The 21,521-nt window shown below is 53.5% G+C and overlaps 1 protein-coding gene across 5 annotated transcripts in view; it reads right to left on the bottom strand.

The window, feature by feature from the left end:
• The window catches only part of GLI2 (GLI family zinc finger 2), a 257,069-nt gene that overhangs the window by 123,600 nt on the left and 111,948 nt on the right, over nucleotides 1-21,521 (bottom strand). Inside the window, exon 1 of one of the 5 annotated variants that reach the window (XM_063694725.1) lies at nucleotides 1,378-9,445. The exons of 3 other annotated variants lie outside the window; for them this stretch is intronic. In XM_063694725.1, coding sequence (XP_063550795.1) covers nucleotides 1,378-1,777 — 400 coding nt within the window. In that variant the 5' untranslated portion in view covers nucleotides 1,778-9,445. Of the gene's footprint in view, nucleotides 1-1,377; nucleotides 9,446-21,521 lie in introns of those variants that run through there. One more of the 5 variants, XM_055380531.2, reaches the window with a different exon arrangement.

Genomic DNA, 21,521 nt, shown 5'->3' with positions numbered 1-21,521 from the left:
GCACTGAGAGGATCCCAAATCTCATGACCTCCAATACCATGTGCCCGCCCCTGCACCTTGCTTCCTGCAAGGTCCAAGGGCAATGACCTTTCCCCTCTTCCTTGAGCTCCTCTTTCCCTCTCAGAAGATGCCACACGTTCTCCTTGCCTTGACCTGGAAAGTCTCCCCACAAAATGCACAGAAGGGTCTTTCCAGGACACTGCTGCTGCATCCCTACCTGTTACCTGAGGGTTCCAGTCACTCGCCCCCTCTTCTCTCGACCATTTCTCTTCTAGCAAGTCACACTCTGACATGATTTGAGGTCACAATCACCATTTCCCAAAAGGCAGCTCCCAGGAAGTTCTCACCTCCTTACCTAACTTTGTTTCTGAATGGCAAAGGGAAAATGCAAGTGTCCCCAGGAGGGAGGGGGCCAGTTGCCCCTGCCTGTTCCTTCCCTGCAAGGCCTTAGGGGCAGCATCACCTCCCACTGGAAAAAGTCCTCCCACTTTTAGGACCTCTGGGGCCCAGAAGGCAGGGCTGCGTAAAGCCCTTTAGGAAGTCAAAAGAAGAAAGATTCGATAGATGTTGCAAAGAAAAAAGACGATGAAATAAAGGGTCTTCTAGATTTTGCCAAGCCTCTAGAACATTCCTGTTCAATATGATTTTGTTTCCTTCTCTCCTATACTTAACTTTCCCCAAATTCATTCCTCACGCGAAAACAGCATGGTCCCCCGGGAAGCTGTTTTAACACACACGTTTTTCTAAGTAACCGTGAGCTGGGACTCGCAGACAATAAAGCTTCTTGTCTGGAGTCCTCCTTGCAGCTCAAACCGCGGGGAATTGAAGTGGCGAAGACTGAGCTCTCAGAAGCTCGGCTTTGCCGGATCTCAGAAGAAACTCTCAGTTCAGAGTTCTCACTGGTACCCCGAGAGTTCGAAGGGCTCGGAGTACATCCGTTGCGGGAGGCTGGGGGGCAGGAAAGAACGCCTACGGCTGACAGTGTGAATCTTCCAGAGCCCCCAGTCCCTGGCACGCTCGCCTGGGTCCACGCAGGAGCTGCCTAACTTTCTTGCTCCATTTTCTCGGCAGTGCCTCCATGCCTCCCCACATTCCCTCTCTCTCCTCCCCTCCGGCTGTGTCCACCCAGTTCCTTTCTTTCCTGCCCCATCCTCCCTCCCTCCTTCCCTCCAGCTCCCCCCGCCTGAGGCCCAGCACAGCCTCCCTGCCTTGGCGCCTACTTATGCTTGCTGGCTTCAAACTTGGAGCGCAGCAGACAAGGGGAAGGGACGTGGGAGAAGGGCGCTGCAGGCCAGGCCTTCACACACGAGAGCGGCCTCATCAGCACTCCTTTCCACGGAGCGTCTCAGGAAAAGCTGCCGTCCTCCTTCAACTTACCCAGCGTGCGGGGAGGGCGGAGGGACGCAGCACCCAGAGGGGCGGCGGTGCGGGGAGGGCACTGCCCAGCGGCGGCACTGCCCAGCGGCAGGAGAGGCGGTGGACCGCCGGGCTGGAGCGCAGGGAACATCAAGTGGCCGCCGAGGGAGGCGGGGCTGCATGAATCATTTATAACCGGCGGCGGCCAGGGTTTAGGAGCGCTCGCTGGCTGGCTGGCTAACGGAAAGGCTGGCTGGACTCGGGGATCCAGCCACACTGCTGGCGGGCAGCGTGCTGTCCACCCTGCGGGTGCCTTTCTCAGACTAGGGCCCGCATGAATTCCGCCTCCTGGGAGAAGCTGACGTCTGCATGCCTTCCAGGGGCAGCGGCTGCCCTCCAGGGTCTGGAACTTGGGGGTCATGGTGCCTCCAACTCCTGACTCTGTGGCCCCAAGAGGAAGAGGAAGCTGGGTGGGATCTTAGGGGCCCTGTGGACTAGGCAGCCCACTGGGTAAGAAGGGGAAATTGAGGCCCGGGAAGGGAGGGAGACTTGTCCAAGGCGCACAAGGCTGTGAAAGACATGACTGGCCCCCAGGCCACTGTGCACCTTCTGAGCCGGCTCCCTGCAGTTCCCTGAGGGCACTGAGAGCCACAGAGCCAGGAAGTGGAGTCCCTGCGGGCAGTGCAGGTGAAGGTGGCTCCTCACACACAGGGGTCATGGGGGGATCTGAACCCACATCCCCAGCCAGCCTGAAATGTCACTCATCGAGTTTCAGTCTTTTGAATCAAGCTGTGGAAAATCACCCCCACCCTCTTTTCCCTTCCACAGGGAGTGGACACATGAAAAGTACTTTGGGACAAGGAGTTCCAATCAAACAGAAGATTGGAACCTCAGCACCTCCAAAGCTCACGGACCCGCTGGTGAGGGCTGCCAGGACTGCTGATTCCACTCAGCCACTCACCACCCGCCCTGTCTGCCAGGTGCCATGTGCAAGGATGCTGCATTTTCTGCTAATGGGGGTGGGGGATGGCAGGAGACATAATGGGGTGGGGAGGGGTCATTGCTATTGTCATCATCACTCTTTGTCACCCCAATGACATTCTATACCTTCTTTTGCATCTGATCTCAAGGCATCAAGAATATGAAAAACAGCTCTTCTGTCCCCAAAAGGGAGATCTTACCTTAAGCAATGGGATTACCATTAAGTACAAGACATTTGACATTAATCCCAGGACAGGATGGGAGGAAGGGCCCTGACCAGGAGGGGGGCATTCCAGAGTCGGCCACCCGCTTCCCTTGCCCTGACCTGTCCCGTAGCTCTCCCTGTCAGAGGCTCAGACTCCATGTCCCTACCCGAGACCCTCTGACTGTGGCCAAGCTCCAGCCCTACCCTATCCCCAACACCCTCTGCTACATTCCTGCAGGAGCACAGGCTGAGGCCTCTAGAGTAAGACATGTTTCTTATGCAGGAGGCGGGGGGCTATGGGACCCCATCTTAAGCCAAGAAATCAGCTCAGGCCTGCATGGGCCTTCCTTGAATCTTGAAGGAACTGTGGACATCTTTCAGCATGGGGAGCAAGAGTGAGTCCCATAAACACCAACTGCATCCCCACTCTGAGTCTGGGCAGTGCTGCCCCTAGGCACAGGGTGTTGGGCTGGAAATGGCCTGCTCTTCCCTCTCTTGAACAGGGGGGGTGCCAGGTCCAGAGAGAGAGCCCGGCCTGCCTGGGGTACCCGGAGTGGGACGCATGGCAAAGCCTTGAATGCAGAGGGGCTGCATGAGCAGGCGTTGGCTGGCACTATCTGAGCACCGCATATACCCTCCCCACGGCATACAGCAGCCCTTGAGATGAGTCAGGTGGTTTCCTGGGATGGCAGGGATGGGGAGAAGATGGTCAAACCAGACGCTGCTTCAGCGACACTTCTATAGGGCCATGGGGTTGCAAAGGGATCAGAGGTTTGTCCCGGTCACTTACACAAAAAGCTCAACCCCAATGCTCCCGGGTCAGCAAAACTGAAAAGCAGACCCCCTTCTTGGGTGGTACTGCCTCCAAGGGCACCGCAAAGGCCACAAAAAGAAAACAAGGGAAGGGAACCAAACTTTTCCTCAGCCTCGGGGGAGAACTAGACCATGCTGGAGGCTGGTGGAACGGAGCCTCCAACTCTTTCCTGATGGGACCCTTGCCAGAAGGACCCCTTCCCTCCTAGTGGCGAGGACAGAACTCCTTAAGTTCAGAATCCTGATCCTTCTGACAGTAGTCGGGTGGCAACTGTGTTACATGGGGGGCAGGGCGTCTATGCAGACAGTAGGACCTGGCCCAGCTACTGTTTGCATGCAGTGAGCTCATCAATGAGGCTCCCCTCCATGCAGTGGCTGCTCTGGAACCGCGAAGGGCTGCATTGACACAGGCAAGCGCTCAGACACTCGAGCCACGTTTAGTCAGCCCTCACGGCTCGGGCTCCCCAGCCTCGATACTACCCATAGATGGAAGTGAGTGAGGCCTCGGGCAGAATCCCAGGGCACCATCACCAGCCCTTCCCCTCAGCTTCCCTGGGGCAATGTTCAGGCTCAGAAATGAGGCATTACCGAGTTGGAAGAGAACTGGTTGGACCCCAACAGTGAACGCCCCACAGAAAGGGCTGCTCTCTGGACCCCACGGCCATCTCCAGAGAGACTCCTTCCCAAGGTGTCTGCAGCCTGGGCCAGGCCTTCCATAGGCAGTGATGATTCTGAGCTGGTTCTCTTCAGCCAGGCTTAGAGGAGGGGTTTGAAGAAATGCCCTTCCATGACATACAAGTGCCCCACAGAGATCCAAAGCCCTGCTCAGGTAAGAGAGGGTGGGGCCGGGTGCAGTGACTCACGCCCGTAATCCCAGCACTTTGGGAGGCCAACGTGGGTGGATTACGAGGTCAAGAGATCGAGACCATCCTGGCTAAAAATACAAAAAAATTAGCTGGGTGTGGTGGCGGGCACCTGTAGTTTCAGCTACTTGGGAGGCTGAGGCAGGAGAATGGTGTGAACCTGGAGGCGGAGCTTGCAGTGAGCCGAGATCCTGCCACTGAACTCCAGCCTGGGCGACAGACAGAGCGAGACTCCGTCTCAAAAAAAAAAAAGAGGGTGGGAGTGCCTCTGGCAAGCCCACTCCAATCCCCATTCGACCCCTACCTTCAGCCAACGAGACACATGGGCTCTGCACAGAGCAGGACTTGCAGGGGCAGAGGCTGGAGAAGGGATCAGCTGGAGCTGCCTTGGCCCTGGGCAACCCATGTAAAAAACAGCAGGTGGGAAACGGACACAGCCAGGCAACAAAACTACAGTCAAGACCAGCCTGTGTGCTCTTGTCCCGGGGGACAGTGTCTCCCAGAACTACCTTTCCTGGAAGCAGCCCCTCCCGTCTGTGTGTGCCGGCCCCGCAGGAAGACGATGGCATCCTACCAGTGTCCCCACATGGGCCCTCACAGAGCCTCCTCCTGCAGGCTGCCAACAGGACTCTCCACACCCAGAACTTTCCCTGGCTCCACCAAAGCCCAGTAGGTAACCTCTAAGTCCAGTGACTGCCCTTGGGAATTTGTCTACTTCTCCAGCCGCCCTCCACACACAAGTCATTTTGCTGCCAAACTGGCCTTTCCATTGACCCTAATATGCCCGCAGACACAGCAGACACAGCAGACGCCACCCTCTCTCCTGTTCACATTGACGCCTCAGCCCCATCAACTCCTCCTCCAAGCAAAAGGCTTCCTGGAAGGGCTGCTGCGGCCTCGCCCTCCTGTGACTCAGCTTATCTGTGCTGTTCCCAGGACATATCAGACCCTTTATTTTGTTCTGAATACAGGCTATTCCCACTTACAAATGAGCTGTGTTCTCAAAGGTCGACATATTATAAATCAATGATTTGGAACTTAAATGCATTTTCCCATAAAAAATAATGTAACATAATATGAGTAGCTTTCCATGTTAGCCCACAAATACCCAGATGATAACCCACATTGTGGCTAAGATACTACATAGATGCAGTTAAAACCTCTATTTAAAAAATACAATACTAGTAATTAAGTAGACTGAAAATCATTAAGCATCTGATTAAAACAGAATAAAGAACTGTGTGTTCTTCACGTGGAGTCCTAGTGCTTGAAGCAAGGCAGGCTCTCATCATAGCAGGAGAGACGGCCTGTGGTGGATTCTACAGCCCTGGGGTTGTGCAATCACAGGTGTGGGGTGGAGATCGAGGTCAGGAAGAGGCAAGCACTGAGTGGGTCAGGCAGCCCTTGACCAGGGGCAACACGCGCACTGGCCGGAGCCAAGGCATGCAAGGGTCCTGAGGGGCAGTGGTCGGCTGCTGGAGAAATGCCTGCAATTGCTCCTCTCTGGGGAACTTGTGGGCTTCATGCTTCCAGGGTCTCCCAGAAACTCCTGTTAGTCCATCAGCAGGCATGTTGTCCTCTCATTGGTCTTGAATAAGTCCAAGTTGTGAGTTGTCTAAGCTGAGTCCTCCAATGGCTCAACCACAGCAATAGCCCCTTCCAGGCGCTCTGGTCACCTTGCAGGCCTATGAAGCAGATGTTGTTAACATGGATGAAAACCCAAGACTTGAGTTTTTGCAGCTGGCAAGGGGCAGAGCTGATCCCCAGCTGCTCCACTGCCTCTGGAAGCTCCCTCCGACTGGGGAGCCAGGGAGGGAAAGAGATGCGAGCTACAATCTCATGCTACCAATGGACACAAAGTACAATTTGCCACCAGCCCTATTAGCTGGAGGTCTGAGCAGGCTGTCCTCTTAGGCGGGAGGAGCCCCGCTCTGAGCCGGGGCCAGCCTTCCACTTTGGCTATATTGCCAACCCCACACTCGCTCACCCGGAACCTCGGAGTGCCCGCCCTGCACGGGCACCAGTGAAGCGATAATGAATAAGATATTGTGCATTTCCTCAAAGATCTGAGAAGGCCCAGGCTTGGCCCCCCGCCTGCCCAGCTCAGCACCCTCACCGGCCCACCTACACACTAAGTGCTCACGATGGACCCACAAGGGCTTCTGGCTCCCACAGCTCTTGCCAATCCACCCCACAGAAGACAGAGAGATGGGGTCAGGCACAGCTCAGCATGTTTTACAGATAAGGAAACAGGGATGCCTGAAGTCACACAGATACCTTAGTGGCAGGGCAGACATAACCCAGGAGTCCCTGGAGCCCCCAGACAGCAAGGCCTGCTGTGTCCCCAGTACCTTGTGCAATGCCTGGCACACAGCAGGAGCCTGGCGGAGGGGTGGGCGAACTGCATCCTTATGTTAGGAGGCATTTCCTGTGTAGGCATTTGTTTATTCCACAAACATTTAGCAAATGCCTTTGGGCCAGGGCTCACCCCACATTCATTCCAGGTCTCCTTGGAAGCCCTCCTGCATAGACATCTGCCCTCTATGCGGTAACTTCCCTTTGCCATGGGGCCGCCTCCCCTTCACCATTACATAGCCTGTCACCCAAGCCTTGCCTGCCAAAGCGGGAAAGCTTTTCTTACTTGTTTCTTGCAGGAAGAAAGAGGAAGAAAAGACTCACACACGGGCCACGTCACCCCTTCTGTGGTGCCTGCACATCTCCGTGTTCCTCCTCCCCATCTGGGGTGGTTCACCCCTCAGATGTATAATGAATCAGGCACTCGCTCATTAATAAAAAATGACAAGCGATCATCTCATTGAAATCTGCCGAGCTGCCAGAGCCTGCAGACACAACCCCTGCCTGGCTCTGCAATTCCTCTGTGGTCAAGCGGTAATGAGTCTGTGGGGTGGACAGGCCAGCTAGTGAGCATATTAGCACTTAACGTGCAGGCAGGGAAGTCACATTTCTGCAGTGGACAGCCTCAGGACCGGCAGGTTAATGCCTTTTTCGTCTGCATTAACAAAGGGCTCAGCTCAGCAGGCCCCGGTTCCCCCAGGGTCAGCGAGCTGGGAGAATGCCACAGGCCGTGGAGGGTTAATCCCTGCTGTGGCAATCTGCAAACCCCTGTGTCCAAATTCTCAAGAGGGCCCAAGAACAGCCCAGGCTTGGAGACTGAACCACTTGGATGCTTTTTTGTTTTAAAAAGCAAGTTGAGTGAGCAAAAGGTCTTGACAGGAGGCTGGATGACTATAGCGTGGGCGACTCCAGCCACAGGCCCAGGACTGGGACCCCTCCCAGGCTCCACCTGGAGCTGAATCACATGGGCAGCAGGCCCATCCAAGGGCCATACTACAGGAGATGCCTCCAGGAAGCCTGCAGGGGCCTGCTCAGCTTCTCTCATGGGGCACACTTGCTATTTTATATTCACTTCAGCACCCACTACATATGGAGTTTCACAGGCAGGGCTGGAGTCTGGTAGAATATGAACCACACTGAACAGACAGCACAGAATGGAATTCACACTCCGTCACTCATGGGCTACATGGCCTCAGAGACATCAGGAAACTCGGGTTCCTCACCTGTAAAATGGGTGATAGAGACTCTCTTGCAGAGAGTAAATGGGCTCTAATCATCACCCAGTCATTGCATAATAAATGACAGCTATCATGATTAGGGTGGGCGTCTAGGGCTTCAGGATTTTAAAGGCAGAGTGGTCCAGCTTCTGCCTCATTCATCATCATTTATATCATTTGCATCACCATTGCACACTCCTGTGTGCTGGCTATAATGGATCTCTAATTTTCACAACAATCCTTGGGCCAGGTACATTAACCCTGGCCATATTAGAAATGGGGTAATCCATGCAGGGCCTCAGGAAACCAAGTGGCAGAGCCAGGGTCTGACCCTAGCTCCTTCCTCATCACCATGTGTCTTGCACCTGGGCTGCCCCCTCACTGCTCTAGAGTCCCAGACGGCTCCCTGTTAACAATGGGCCAGGCCCAGGATTGATAAGGAACCCTGCCTCTTCCACACAGGGCCTTCTTGCAGGCAAACGGGCTACACCCAGGTCCCTCCTGCATCTTTTGACCCACCAGAACCGTTGCCTGAAATGCCCTCCCCAGATCTCTCCCTGCAGCTCAGCCATTCATCCTTCAAGCTATCCAACTCCTCAAAGTGGCCCGTGACCACTCCAGGGTCAGTGACTGCTGCTGTAGTCTGCTCCCAGAATCTCGAAAGGGAGCCAAGTCCCAGGGGGCCCTCTGAGCTTCTGCAACGGACGCTGACAGCTGGCCTGATCATGGGCAGCCCCAGGGCCTGTGTTGGTGGCCTGAGAGAATCTCAGGACCTGAGGACAGTGAGCCCCACCCTGCAGATGAAGAAGCCCAGGGTAGGTGATGGGATGAGGTGAGACCTTCATGCAACTCCTTGGGGGTACTGGAACTGACCGAAGCCATCCTCAGGGCACGCTGTGGTACTGACCGCTTGACCTTACTCTAAACACCTGAAACTGGAAGACAAATCTGAAGCCCACCCCGGTCCATTACCTCTGCTTCTTGCCTAGAGGACCTTAATGATGCACTCCGGTGCACTCTCCTTGGTCCCCTTCAATCCACCCTCACACCACAGCCAGGAGGAGGGCGTGCACCTGCCTGACCACCACCGTGACCTCTGGGGAGCAGACAGAGGGGCAAGGCTTGTGTTTCTACACGTGCTTCAGTACTGTTTGCACGTGTTCTAGAAAGTCTGTATAACTTATTAATAACCAAAAAGGGAGTATTGGCCGGGCATGGTGGCTCACGCCTGTCATCCCAGCACTTTGGGAGGCTGAGGTGGGCAGATCGTCTAAGGTCAGGAGTTCCAGACCAGCCTGGCCAAGAGGCCAGGAGGCGGAGGTTGCAGTGAGCTGAGATTGCGCCATTGCGCTCCAGCCTGGGTGACAAGAGCAAAACTCCATCTCAAAAAAAAAAAAAAAAAAAAGGCCGGGCCCGGTGGCTCACGCCTGTAATCCCCACACTTTAGGAGGCCAAGGTGAGCGGATCACCTGAGGCCAAGAGATGGAGACCATCGTGGCCAACATGGTGAAACCCCATCTCTACTAAAAATACAAAAATTAGCTGGGTACGGTGGTGTGCTCCTGTAGTCCCAGCTACTCCGGAGGCTGAAGCAGGAGAATCGCTTGAACCCGGGAGGCAGAGGTTGCAGTGAGCCAAGATTGCACCACTGTACTCCAGCCTGGTGACAGAGCGAGACTCTGTCAAAAAAAAAAAAAAAAAAAAAAAAAGGAGGGAGTATCTGTAGGGCGGTTGTGAGGCAGAGCTGCATTCACTCAACACAGCTTCCCTGCTCTTGTTTCAGGAAACAGCCCTTCCTTCAAGAGGGGAAGGGGCCACCCTTAAGCTCCAATGACATTCCAAGACAAAAGGAGATGAAGCAGAGCAAGCTCTGCATTTGCAGGCGGGAGGCCTAGGCTTCTGCTTTTGCCATCAATTCAATGTGTGATCTCAGGGCCTGAGTGGCCTCACCTGTAAAAATGACAAAGGCCTCTCCCATCCCTGACATTTTCAGACGTTTTGGAGATCCCAAGGCAGAGTCCCAGAAAATAGCAAGTAACTTCAGAAGCCCAGCCCCAGGCAGTCTCCTTTAGAAGACAGAATACTGCTTAAGAAAACCCTTGTAATGAGGCTATTAGCCAGGTCGAGGGGAGGGGGCACCCGCTTTACCGTGCCTCCGGAAAGCCTGGTTCAGGCAGAGGCACAGCCAGGGCAAGAACGCTCCGGTCCTGCCCGAGCCTGGAACACGCACGCAGGAGACAACTCGTTGCAAAACCCATGGCCCCGGGGATAGAGTCTGCCCTACATTAAGAAACACTTTCCAAATGAGATAATTATTTAATAGGTAATAAATGGAGTTGGAGAGAGGACAGTGGGAATTCAGTTGATTAAATGCCTGTGCCCCCCAGCACTGCAGGCCCTCCCCAGAGCCCAGCCTCCTGCCCCACACCTCCTGACATCATCTCATGCTCAGCTCACCTCCACCATTTCCTGCTTATGGATAACCAGCCTCCGGCCACTGGGCTGCACAGAGGGCCCGAGCCACAGCGTCCACAGCAAGGCAGCAGGCTGAATCCAAGCCATCCTGCCCTCCAGCAACTCAGCAGCTTGTCTCTTCCCCCATCCTGCCCAGGGGACTAGCAGGCCAGTGGCCAAGAGGATGAGACAGGACAAGGGTGGAGGCGAGAGGCCAGAAACATCAGAGGCTGCCCATTGTTGTTCACTAGCCTGGCCCTGACCCAGAGCCAAGCTTCATCTATGCCCATTTTAACTCAACAAAGTAGCCTTGATCAGTCTTCAAATCTATGGACATGGCGGGGGCATGGGGAGAGACCATCACCCACTAGCCACATGCCAAGTACCACAAGGAGTACTTACATGTGCATTTAATTGCTCAGGTTTGTTTATATTTTGTTTCTTGACAAATAAAAACACTGAGACTCAGAAAGCTTAAGTGACTTGTTGAAAGCCACACAGCTGGCACCAACTCCGGGAACCAATCCCACCCCTGCCAGCTCCAAACATGGGTTCTTTCCCCAGCACCAAGCTGCCATTCTCCCCCGCCCCCTGAGCACTCAGCAGGTGTTCACCTAACGTGAGCTCCCTTCTCACCTCAACCACCCTACACAGAGGCCAGGTGATCCCAGTCTCAAACAACTGAAGTTTCCCAGTAACCTTTCCATCGACCCACAAAAGATGCTCTGAGCAACTCCTCCAAGGAGAGCTCTAAGAAAGGTGCAAGGGAATTAGAAGCAACCGCAACTCTGAGTGAAGGAGCTTACTATCTCAGTGGGCCACGAGGAGAAACAAGCAGAGTATCAGAAAATGGGAAGGAGGGTTTACAAGGGCCCAGGGCCATCATCAGGCTGTGAGTGCAAAAAGAGATCAGAAACTGGTGGCGGGGGTGGGGGTGGGGGGGTTGATCCCCTGTGGGCTACACTGAGGTGGGACCTGGATGAAAATGGCTGGAATATAGCAGGTGATTGATGAAAAATGCATTGGATAGGGGGGTGGCCTGGTGGGTGGATGAATGGATAGGTGTTTGGGTAGGATGGATGGGTTGATGAGTAGGTGGGTGTTTGGGTGAGGTGGATCAGTTAATGGGTGGGTGGATGGATGGATAGGTGGGTGAGTGGGTGGGCAGATGGGTAGGTGGGCGGGTGGGTGGGTGGGCAGATGGGTAGGTGGGTGGGTGAGTGGGTGGACAGATGGGTAGGTGGGCGGGTGGGTGGGTGGGCAGATGGGTAGGTAGGCGGGTGGGTGGGTGGGCAGATGGGTAGGTAGGTGGGTGGGTGGGTGGGCAGATGTGTAGGTAGGTGAGTGGGCAGATAGTTAGGTGGGTGGGTCGATGGGTGGGTGGGCAAATGGTTAGGTGGATGGGCAGATGGGTAGGTGGGTGGGTGGATGGGCAGATGGGTAGGTGGGTGGTTGAATGGATGGAAGCTCTCTAGTCAGGATATTTCCTCTTGTCATCTCTCTGTCACTACCCTCCTCCCCACCTCACTCCTCTTTCCTCCATAGCCATTTCAGTTTAGATCTTGTGATGTGCAGCTGCCCACAGAGTGGGCAGTGGCTTCAGAGATTAAGATCCACAGCCCTGCACGTCTTGGGTGCATCACTAAGCCCTAAGCCTTCCCCTGGTCTTTAGGCTAGCATGGCCAAAAGGCATGGGAGGATGAGCTTTTCTGCCCAGCTTTCCCTCCACCCCATCTTCCATAAGCCCCGGCCCACACCTTTATTATCTCTGCCTGCCCAGGCAGCTCCCACCTTGATATAAATCAGAGGGCCTCTGGGCCCAGTTCAACCCAGAGAGGGCTATTCCCTCCAGGCCTGAAAGTGAGCCAGGCACACCAAAGGCCCAAGTCCTCATCAGAGGCCTTTCCGTCTGGATTTTATCCCCATTCCAGCCACATGAGGCTTCTTCAGACGCCCCTGAGGAATGCAGTGGGACAGCCAACAGAGCAGCCCAGGAAAGCGCTGGTCTGCAGAGCCATGGGAGGGCAGCGGTCAGGCAAGTAGAATGACACAGGGCTCGGGACTGCAGTCCCTGGAGATTAGGGGGCCCTGGAGGTTCCGGTGCCATGAGAGTGTTCTGTAGGCAGCTGAGCCAGCTCCCTTACACAGTGGCTGGTCCCAGGTCAAAGCCAGGTCCGGACACTGCAAAGTCTACAGGCAGTGGAGATCGGGGCGGTGGGCAGGTCCACTTTAAAACGAGGCCCATGACGGTGAGAACCCCATCCAAATCTCTACCTAGGAGCCGTCCTGCTTCCTGGCCCGGGCACAGTCGGCCCAAACCTGCCATAAATGGGAGGCCTGATTCCCAACCTGGAGCCCCACAGGAAGGAGCTAGAAGGTGCAACAAAGGGTGGCAAGGTGAGTGGCACGGCAGCTCTGATCCCAGAAGGCGCTGCCAATGTCCACATTAGAACCTGCCTGAGCTGCTAGAGGTGGGCACCCCCTGCCCTCACTCCCTCCTGGCTGGCATCATGAGAGAAGCCAGGCAGGCAGAACAGGCAGCTTCTCAGCCTGAGGTGTTGGAAAATAAGTGTGGGATGGACAGCAGGGAGAACTCAGGCTGAGGAGTCAGCAGCCCAGGGATCAGTTCCAGTTGTACAGCCCTGCTCAAGTCACCTCCCTCCCTGAGCCTCAAATGACCCCTTTGTAAACTGGGGACAAGCACAGTGACCTTGCTTTTATCAAGATGGCATGAGATAATCCAGGTCCCCAGATCCAAGTAGGTGCTGCACAAATGGTGCCTGCTGGTGTTTTAAATAGGGTAACTGATTTTCCTTAATGAACCTAATAGAACATATGTGTGCCTTCCTGAGTGGAGAAGAGGCCCAGCACAGAGGCTCAGAGCAGAGGCCCAGGGTCAGAGAGCCAGGGCTGGAAGGCTGCTCCACCCCTTACCAGCTGTGGGACCTCAGGCCCATCACATCACCTCTGTGGTCTCCATTTCCCCCACTGTCCAGTGAGGATTATGGGACTGTTACCAGGGCTGTTGGAGGATTAAATAATCCAGTGCAAGGAAAACCAAGCAGTGCCTGGAACCCTAAGAGAAGTGAGCTCACAGTAGTTTCATCATCTCAATTCCCCTGGGGGGCTCCACGGTTTCTCTGGAGAGCGTCTTTGGGAATCCTGCTTTGGGAACTGTTTTTAAACCTTGTGAATATCCTTAGTGATGGGAAGAGAGTGTCACTTCACTCCACCTTCACCCATTCTGTAACCATGCTGAGTACTGGAGACACAGGGCCCTGAATTCACAGTGCTCCCTGGGGACACATGCTAATGGACAACGCACTGTGCAGACCGTTTGGGTAAAAAGCAGAGTACATCTGTGAAGCCACCTGACCAACCAAGCTTCTTGAGTGGCTCGCTCACTGGCTTTGAAGACAGCTCCAAGCACGAGAACTACCATGGTGCCACAGCTGACAGCCGCCTCCAGGGTCAGCGTGCAGCCGGGAAGCCCTCTGGGACCTCCCAGGGACCATTTTCTCATAGGAGCTGTCTGCACAAACTCCTTCCTGTAGCCTCTTCCCCCATCATCTGCGAATTGTTTATTTCTGTGAGTTTGCGTGTCTGGTGGGTTCTATGTTTACCTCTGCTCATTTGCTGTGTTTTTTATTATTCTTGCCCAAATAAACCCCCTCTCAAATTAGATGAGGAAATCAGGGTCATTCCGCGATGACCTCGAGGGGAGCCTGCTCTGTGTGGAGGGTGTGCAGGGCTCCTGCCAGCCCACGAAGGGGTCCTGCCCCATGCTGGCCCTGGACAGGCCGGAGTGCCCAGCCCTGGGCTGACCCAGAGGCTTTCCAAGTGTGTTCTGGGCCAACAGCAGCAGCAGCAGCAGCATCTGGGGACTTACAAATGCAAACTTTCAAGCCCCATCGCAGGCCTACTGAGTCAGAAACTCAGGATGGAGCCCAGAATCTCATGTTTAACAAGTCTCTTGGGTGATTCTGATGCACCTGACAATTTAAGAACCCCATGCTAGGCAAACAGCGAGCACTCAAGAAGTCCATTTTGGTGCATATGCCTTCCTTCTGGTTTCTCCTCATCTTCAGGCGTGTCCCAGGCATTGAAAGCAGAAAACCTCAGAACATACACATCGTGGAGACCAAATATAATGGGTGACATGAAGCACGACCCCTTCTGCAGCTGTAGCCCCTCAGGGTTCCAAAGGTTCTTCTGGGATCCTGATTTCACCTGATTGTCACAGCCTGTAGGGGAGGGGACTGCTCACACACTCAGCAGATGACTGGGGCAGCCCCCCTTGAAGCAGCACTGGGCAGGTGATATGACACATCCTGTCGGCCTCAGGAAAGGGAAGGCTATGTGCGGCTGGAACTGGCAGGCAGGCCCTCTTAAAAGTGGGACCCAAGTGTGACCACAGGATGGAGGTGAACTGACAGGGCCTGCCAGGGTCACTGCCTTCACACTTGCTGTACTCTTTGCCTAGAAATTTTTGACCCAAACTTCTGCTCCTCTTCTGAGACTCAGCTCAGGAGTCACCTCCTCCAGGAAGCTCTCCTTGACTCCCAGCCCTGCCCTTGGGCTGCCCTTTTGTGCTCTTACCTCTCTACATTGTAACTCCTACACTCTTGGCTGGTTTTTTTCCACCAGAATGTGAGCAGTTGGAGGGCAGGAATCTGTCTTATTTCCCACTATAGCCCCTGATACACAATAGGTGTTTGATAAATGCTGGTAGAATGAAGGAGGAGACAAAAATGGGCTCGGGGGAGCCACAGGCCACCATGGACAGGAAGTGCCTGTACATCTTGGCTGTTACCCGCAAGCTGCTCCATCTCATAGGGGACCCACATCCCCACTACCACCACCGTGCAAATGCAGTCCCCTAGACCCACCCTAGCCAGCTGCACCTGTAACCATGCCATTCAGACAGCACCCCACACAGATGCCAGGAGGCGAGAATCGAAGCAAGTCCCAAGGTGGGGACCTGACCCCTGGGGCCTGCGAGGAGAGAGGCTCAACACACGTCATACAGAAACCATGTGCATCTTTCTCCTGATAGCAACAATTTGGAAAAGCAAAAGGGAGACCTTCATTGGAAAATGAAGAAAAGTATGATTATGTCATCTTTTGGGTTTCACTCTCTTCTTTCTCTTAATATGCAATGGACTAGTGACTTAGAAAAACAACAGATCCAAACAGCCAGAAAGCTCAGCATTGCAATCCCATGCCAGCCCTTGCAGACTGGCAGGCCTGCTGCTCTTGCTAGACAGGCCCAGGGCCTTTCTCAAGGGAGACCCCTCTGAGCTGCAGGAGAATCTTCTCCCCAGAACCAATGGTGGAACCATGTCACAGAATTTTTCTTCCATGACACCTCCTCTCTCCCCAGGCCCAGTCCCTAGTGACCTGAGGTGTCATTCTCTGAACTCAAATCTCCAGCTTCTGTCCTGGATCAAACTGCTCTTGGCAGCCCCCTGCCTCACACCTTTGTGCCAACCTCCTCCTTGTCCTGGTCTGCCTGCACCTTCTCTGTCCCTTTGAAGGTCTCCTGGCCCTCCTTTCAGCCTCAGCTGAACCTAGACCTACCCCCCTCCAGCCCCCGCAGAAAGCCTTTACCAAAGACCCTCTGAGGGCCAGCACCTTGCTGGCCTTCACTCGCCTTGCAGAGACAGTGTCGTCTACTGTCTCCTGAGCGATCATGTCGAGGGCCAGAGAGGGTAGGGGATTTGGGATTTTCAATTTGCCCAAGGATGCACATTGCTGTCTTCTCTGTGCTCCTCTGTTCCTGGCCACTCTCTCGCAGAATTCATTACTCATTATCCCTTCCTGCGTCTGTCTCCCCCAGAGTGGGTGGACAGCACCTGACCCTCTTCACACACCCAGAACCATCACGGTGGCCACACACTGGGCACAGCGAGTGCTGGCTGGCTGTCCTGTTGAATGGCAAAGGTCCTGATGACCTACCAAGGCATACGGGGTGCTCAGTACCAGTGACAGCTCAGGGATCACCTCCTCACTGGGATGTTTGTATTGCAAGCCAAAGGAATGAATCTATAATGGTGGAATTCTAGGCTTCATCCCAAAGTGGGCTGGGGAGGCAGGAGGTATCTGTGGGCAGAGAAGCCTTCCTCAAACCAACCACATAAACAGCTACCTCCCCTGTCTGTGTTTACAGGCGGCCCTGCCTCTGGAATGCTGGCACTGGTCCTGGATGCCATCCCTCAGAAACACACTCGTCCCTCAGTCCTGCCTCGACTTCATTGGCACGGACACGACATATCATCTGGGGGTCCTGTCGGAAAGCCAGCTGTCCCCCTAGCACCCCTGCTGGGGGTAGGCAGGAGTGCTATGTGTTTCAGCACCTCCTTTGGCCTGCATTGGCCCCACCCAAGCCCAGCACAGAGCTGGCCCGAAAATGGAGCTGAGGAGGAGCCCCGCTGCATGGGGAACGGCTCTGCCCATCCGTCTCTGTGCGATCCATAGGCCTGGGCAGGGTAGGGATGACTCCATGTGCTCCAACCTGTCCTCCTCCTCTCTCCAACTCCTGAAAGACTCCAAGCTCAGGTTCACCCTGCACACAGGCGAATGCCATCTGGGTTCTAATCCTACAACTCCCTTAGGGCCTTCCCCACTCACTCTGGGCCTGGGACTTCTCACCCTTAGTGTGGAGTCAGGCTCCTTGTCCCACCTCTGGCCTGCCTTTCCAGTCTCAGCTCACTCCTCAATTGACTGGTGTATTTCTCCAAGACGTGGCAATGCTGCCCCTCCTATCAGATGGCACTGCTTGTATTCTCTGCAAAACTGCTTCCTAAGGCTCACACTATCTAAGCTTTCAGTTCTCAAATGGGACCTCCTGGGAAAGGCCTTCCCCAGTACCCAGTGGGGGGCATCTCCCAGTTACCCTCTCATGCCCACTCTATTTTCTTCATAGCGCCTCTCCCTGAAAGTGTTTCACCTGTGTGTTGACTTGTTGATTGTCTACTCCTCCTCACAGGAACAGGAGTGCCAGGGAGGTGGGGACTGCACTGGTTTAGCCCAAGCCCACTGCCTGATGCCCGGCTGGCACTCACTGCCTCCTCTGTGTTCGGGGACAGTGTGAAGACCTCCCTGGTGGGGTCTTTCAGTCTGCCTGGAGCTACACCAGACTCCAGTTCAGTACCAGCCAGGCCCCAAGGGCAGGGACCAGGCCTAAGTCACAGGCAGTCATCCCAGGATCTAATGACCCCAGGCACAGAGCAGACTTGACAAAGCCTTCCTGGTCATGCTGCATGTCAGACAAGCCCATCCACAACCTGCAGGCAACAAGAGCAGGGGCCACCTCCAGTCCCCTGGCCCTGGGGGCCCACGGGCTGCATTTTTGTGTATTTCCAAAAAAGTAAATCCAAACAGAGCAACATAGAACTGAAAACTCCTCACTTGAGAGGTCACTCCAGTCCCAGCCCAGCCTAGCCATCATGACCTCCCTTAAGGTGGCCCCAGCCCATGGTCCCAGGAGCACCACTGAGAGGCCTGTTCCATGCTGCCCTGAGTCCACCCCCAATGAGTTCTTGTTACAAACTGGGGCCCATCCAAGTTCTTTCATTTTAATTTTCATGATTCTTTTTCTTTTTTAAAAAAAATCTAAGCAATCCTGCATATGATTTTTACACTTGATCTTAGCCAAAAGGCTGAGAAAAGATCTGCGTATGATTTTTTAAAGAACAAATAGCACCAAAGGGCTTATAATGAAAGGCAATAGTCCCCTCCCTGTGCCCTGGAGGCAACCACTTTTAACTTTGAAAAAATGTTCCTGCTCTTAATTCCTCTGGCAGCTATCTGATCTATATAAGGAAGGTATTAAAATACCACGTTTTGATTCTTTAATCCTATGAGCTTAATGTTTCTGATTTATTGGTTATTTATACAGAGGACAACTCAATTCACTTGGACCTCCCCCACCACAGACAGAATGGTGTATAAGGCCAACCCCTGCCTCCCGCACAGTGATGACAGCAGCTCCCGATCCTCCAAAGGCACCAGGGCTGCAGCCCTCTTCTGGGGTCCCTCCCCTGGAATCCCTCAAGCCTCTGCTCTGACTGTAGAGAGGGGGCAGCTGCACAGCCCCAGCCTTGCTAACATTCCCTTCTTGGGGGTCTCCCTCCTGGGACCTCAGGTCTTCCCTGCATTCACTTACTCCCTTACACTGTAAGAGAGAATCCTTAAGTAAAGGCCAAAGATATACAGAAGGTAAATGCTTTGAGTCCCTCCTATATGACTGAAGATAGCCTTATTCTCCCCTCCCATCTGCCTGAGAGCTTGTCTGATAGTTTCATTGCTAATTTCCCAGGGCAAATTCACTGACTTGACACACTCACTGCTGTTGATCAGAAGGGTAGTAGTTTAGTCCTCCTTCCTTTGTAGATGACCTAGGCTGTTTAGTTTAGTTTTATTCTGTTCTGTTCTGTTCTCCCTTTCTCTAGAAGTTTTCAGAAGCGTTACTTTATTCTTGGTTATTTGAAATTTCACAATCACTTGTCTAAATTATTTTTTTTTTCTTTTAAAGTGCTGGGCACACTGAGGGATGTTTTAATGTGAAGATTTTTGTCCTGATCCAGGCAATTTTCTTGTATTGTTCTTGTATAACCTTCTCCCATCTGTTTTCTGTTTCAGTTTCTGAAACTTCCATTAGTCAAATACTCCATCACCTGCCTTTGTATTGCATCTTTCTCAGCTTTCCTTTCAGATGTTCCAGTCTTTGCTTTCTTCTTCTTTTCATGAAATCTCATGTATCCCTTTAATGAACTTTTTATTTCAACTATCATATTTTTAATCTAAAGCTCTTTTTTGTTCTCCAAATATTCTTATTTCATAGCATCCTGTTCTTGTTTTATGGATGCAATGCTTTCTTGGGCCTTTCTGAGGATACCAATGGGTGGGAGGTCAATTTGCCTGCTTACATTTTCATCTCCTCCTGAATTCTGCTGCTTTGGGAACCATGCTTTCCCAGTCGTCCATGTGGGCGTTGCTCTTTCACATAGCAGCCTTTCTTCAGATGTCAGTCAAACCCTGGATGTCCACTCACATTTAAAGAAGAGGGACTGGAAACTTGGTTGGAAGTTCTGCATAGATGAGTGGGGTTTGTCCAATGGTAGCTTTAGCAATTCCATAGGGAGACCCCCAAATGCCAGAGTGTTCCAAGCTTGGCACTAGGATCCAATACCCACAGGGTCTGCCCTGGTTACCCCAGAGAGTTACCTTACTTTCTCTACAAAAGAACACAATTGCCGCCATCATCATGATCATCATGATCATCATCATCATCATCACTATTGGCATCAAAGATAAACACCTGGATTCTAGTCATTCTATATGGGAGGTTGAGAGGAAGAGAGGAATCAATGACACCCATTTAATTTTTTAAAAACGATGGTAAAATATATAACATAAGATTTACCATTTTAACCATTTTTAAGTGTACAGTTCAGTGGCATCAAATACATTCACATTGTTGTGAATCTTCAAAACTTTTCCATCTTCCCAAACTGCAACTCTGTGCACATTAAACATTAACTCCTCATTCCCCTCTTCCCCAGCCGCTGACAGCTGCGATTCTACTTTCTGTCTCTCTGAATTTGACTACCCTAGGGGCCTCATATAAGTAGAATCATGAGGACGTGTCCTCTAGTGTCTGGCTTGTTTCACTTAGCGCATATCCTTGAGGTTCATCCATGTTGCAGCATGTGTCAGAATCTCCTTCCTTTTGATGGTTGAATACTATTCCATTATATGGTAAGCTACAGTTTGTTTATCCTTGCCTTCATCATCCATTTAATATTAAAGCCACTTAGAGTAATACATGACAGAGTGTGCAGACCTGTCCTTGTCACACAGGGGCAGGAGTGCCGCTCAGCTCTCCAGAGATGGCATCCCAGCCCCTTCCTGCCAATCCTTCCTTCTTCCTAAGAAAAGTGACTATCCGTGAGCTTCTAGGCCTCTCCACAGAATGTGTGGCCCAAGGCCCACATCTTGCTGTCCCCAGTCCCCACACCCCAGTGTGGGTGGCCTTCTTGACAGAGGACTAGCTATTTTTAGTAGAAATGCAGAACTGCCACCATTTTTAGCAGGAAAGGCAAAGGTGCCAAGGAGACTTCTTTCTCCTCCAACTCTTCCCTCCCCAGGGTCTCCTTCCTGCCAGCGCCTTCTGCAAAAGTTGCCAAGAATAGGATGAACAATGAAAAACAGACCTAAGTTTTCATCCCTGTCCTGAGTACCCTGCCTCCACCCAAAATAAAGAGAAAGGCTGAGGCGACAGGGACAACCCCAGGGGCGAGTCGGTAGGCAGAGCACCACCCTGCTGCGAACTCCCTGTGTGGCCATCCCCACTCTGCTCGCCGGTCTCCTGGTGTGATAAGATGAGGGGTGAGGCTGCGTAGCTCCCAACGCCAAGGAGCTCTTAATGGAGGAGCCCCACGTTCTAGCTGGTGCAAACCCACGGACCAGGGCAGGAGGCTTCTGCTTGCTCTGCCGCCCCTTCCAGGACTATTGCAACCAGGCAGCGGAGTCAGGCCCATCCCAGGAGCTTCCTTCTCAAGTTCAGAAGCCAGAGGCATTCAAAGTGCTTGCTCAGGTGCGCGCTGCGCGGTCTGCGGGGGCCGGACAAGCTCCGTCAAGATGCAGCCTGCATTATTCATGCCTTCTCCCTCTTCCCACAGCTTCTGAGGGAGGCCGCCACCATGGCCCGCTCACAAGGGCTGCTCTGAGCCCTGCCCCTGCCTAAGCGCCTGCCTTTAATAAAAGATAAACAAGAAGTACCACGTGGGGACAGTGACATCTGCTGCACCCCCTCCCCACAGCAGGTTTCTCCCTTTCTGGGATTTGGAGCCACATGCGGCTGGGAAAGAGGGCTGGCAGGGATCCAGCTGCAGTCGTAGGCTCCACGCTGGGTCTTGGCCTCAGCTGTATTAAATCAACTCCCTGGCTCCAAATAGGAACCCCCACCCCACCGGCCCCTGCCCCCCACGCAGCCAAGGCAGAAACATCTGAACACCAGGATCTCCCAGCTCACTCTGGGAGGCCAGTGGCAGTTTCCAGGGCTGACATTCAGCCTGCTCCAATCCAATCCCCCAATCCATCCCCCAATCCAAGTTCGCCAACCCCCCAATCCAAGTTCTAGGCGGTGGCAGGCCCAGAAACAGCCATTGCTCCACTTCCTTCCATCGCTGGAAACTCAGGAGGAGCCTCACAGGAGTTCTCTTTGGCTGTCTTCTCTTCCTCCTGATCCTCAAGAGACGTGGAGGGCAGGGG

This window comes from Gorilla gorilla, chromosome 11 (genome assembly GCF_029281585.2).
Source record: "Gorilla gorilla gorilla isolate KB3781 chromosome 11, NHGRI_mGorGor1-v2.1_pri, whole genome shotgun sequence".
In the NCBI taxonomy this organism is placed as follows: Eukaryota; Metazoa; Chordata; class Mammalia; order Primates; family Hominidae; genus Gorilla; species Gorilla gorilla.
This window is presented reverse-complemented; position numbering and strand designations above follow the sequence as displayed.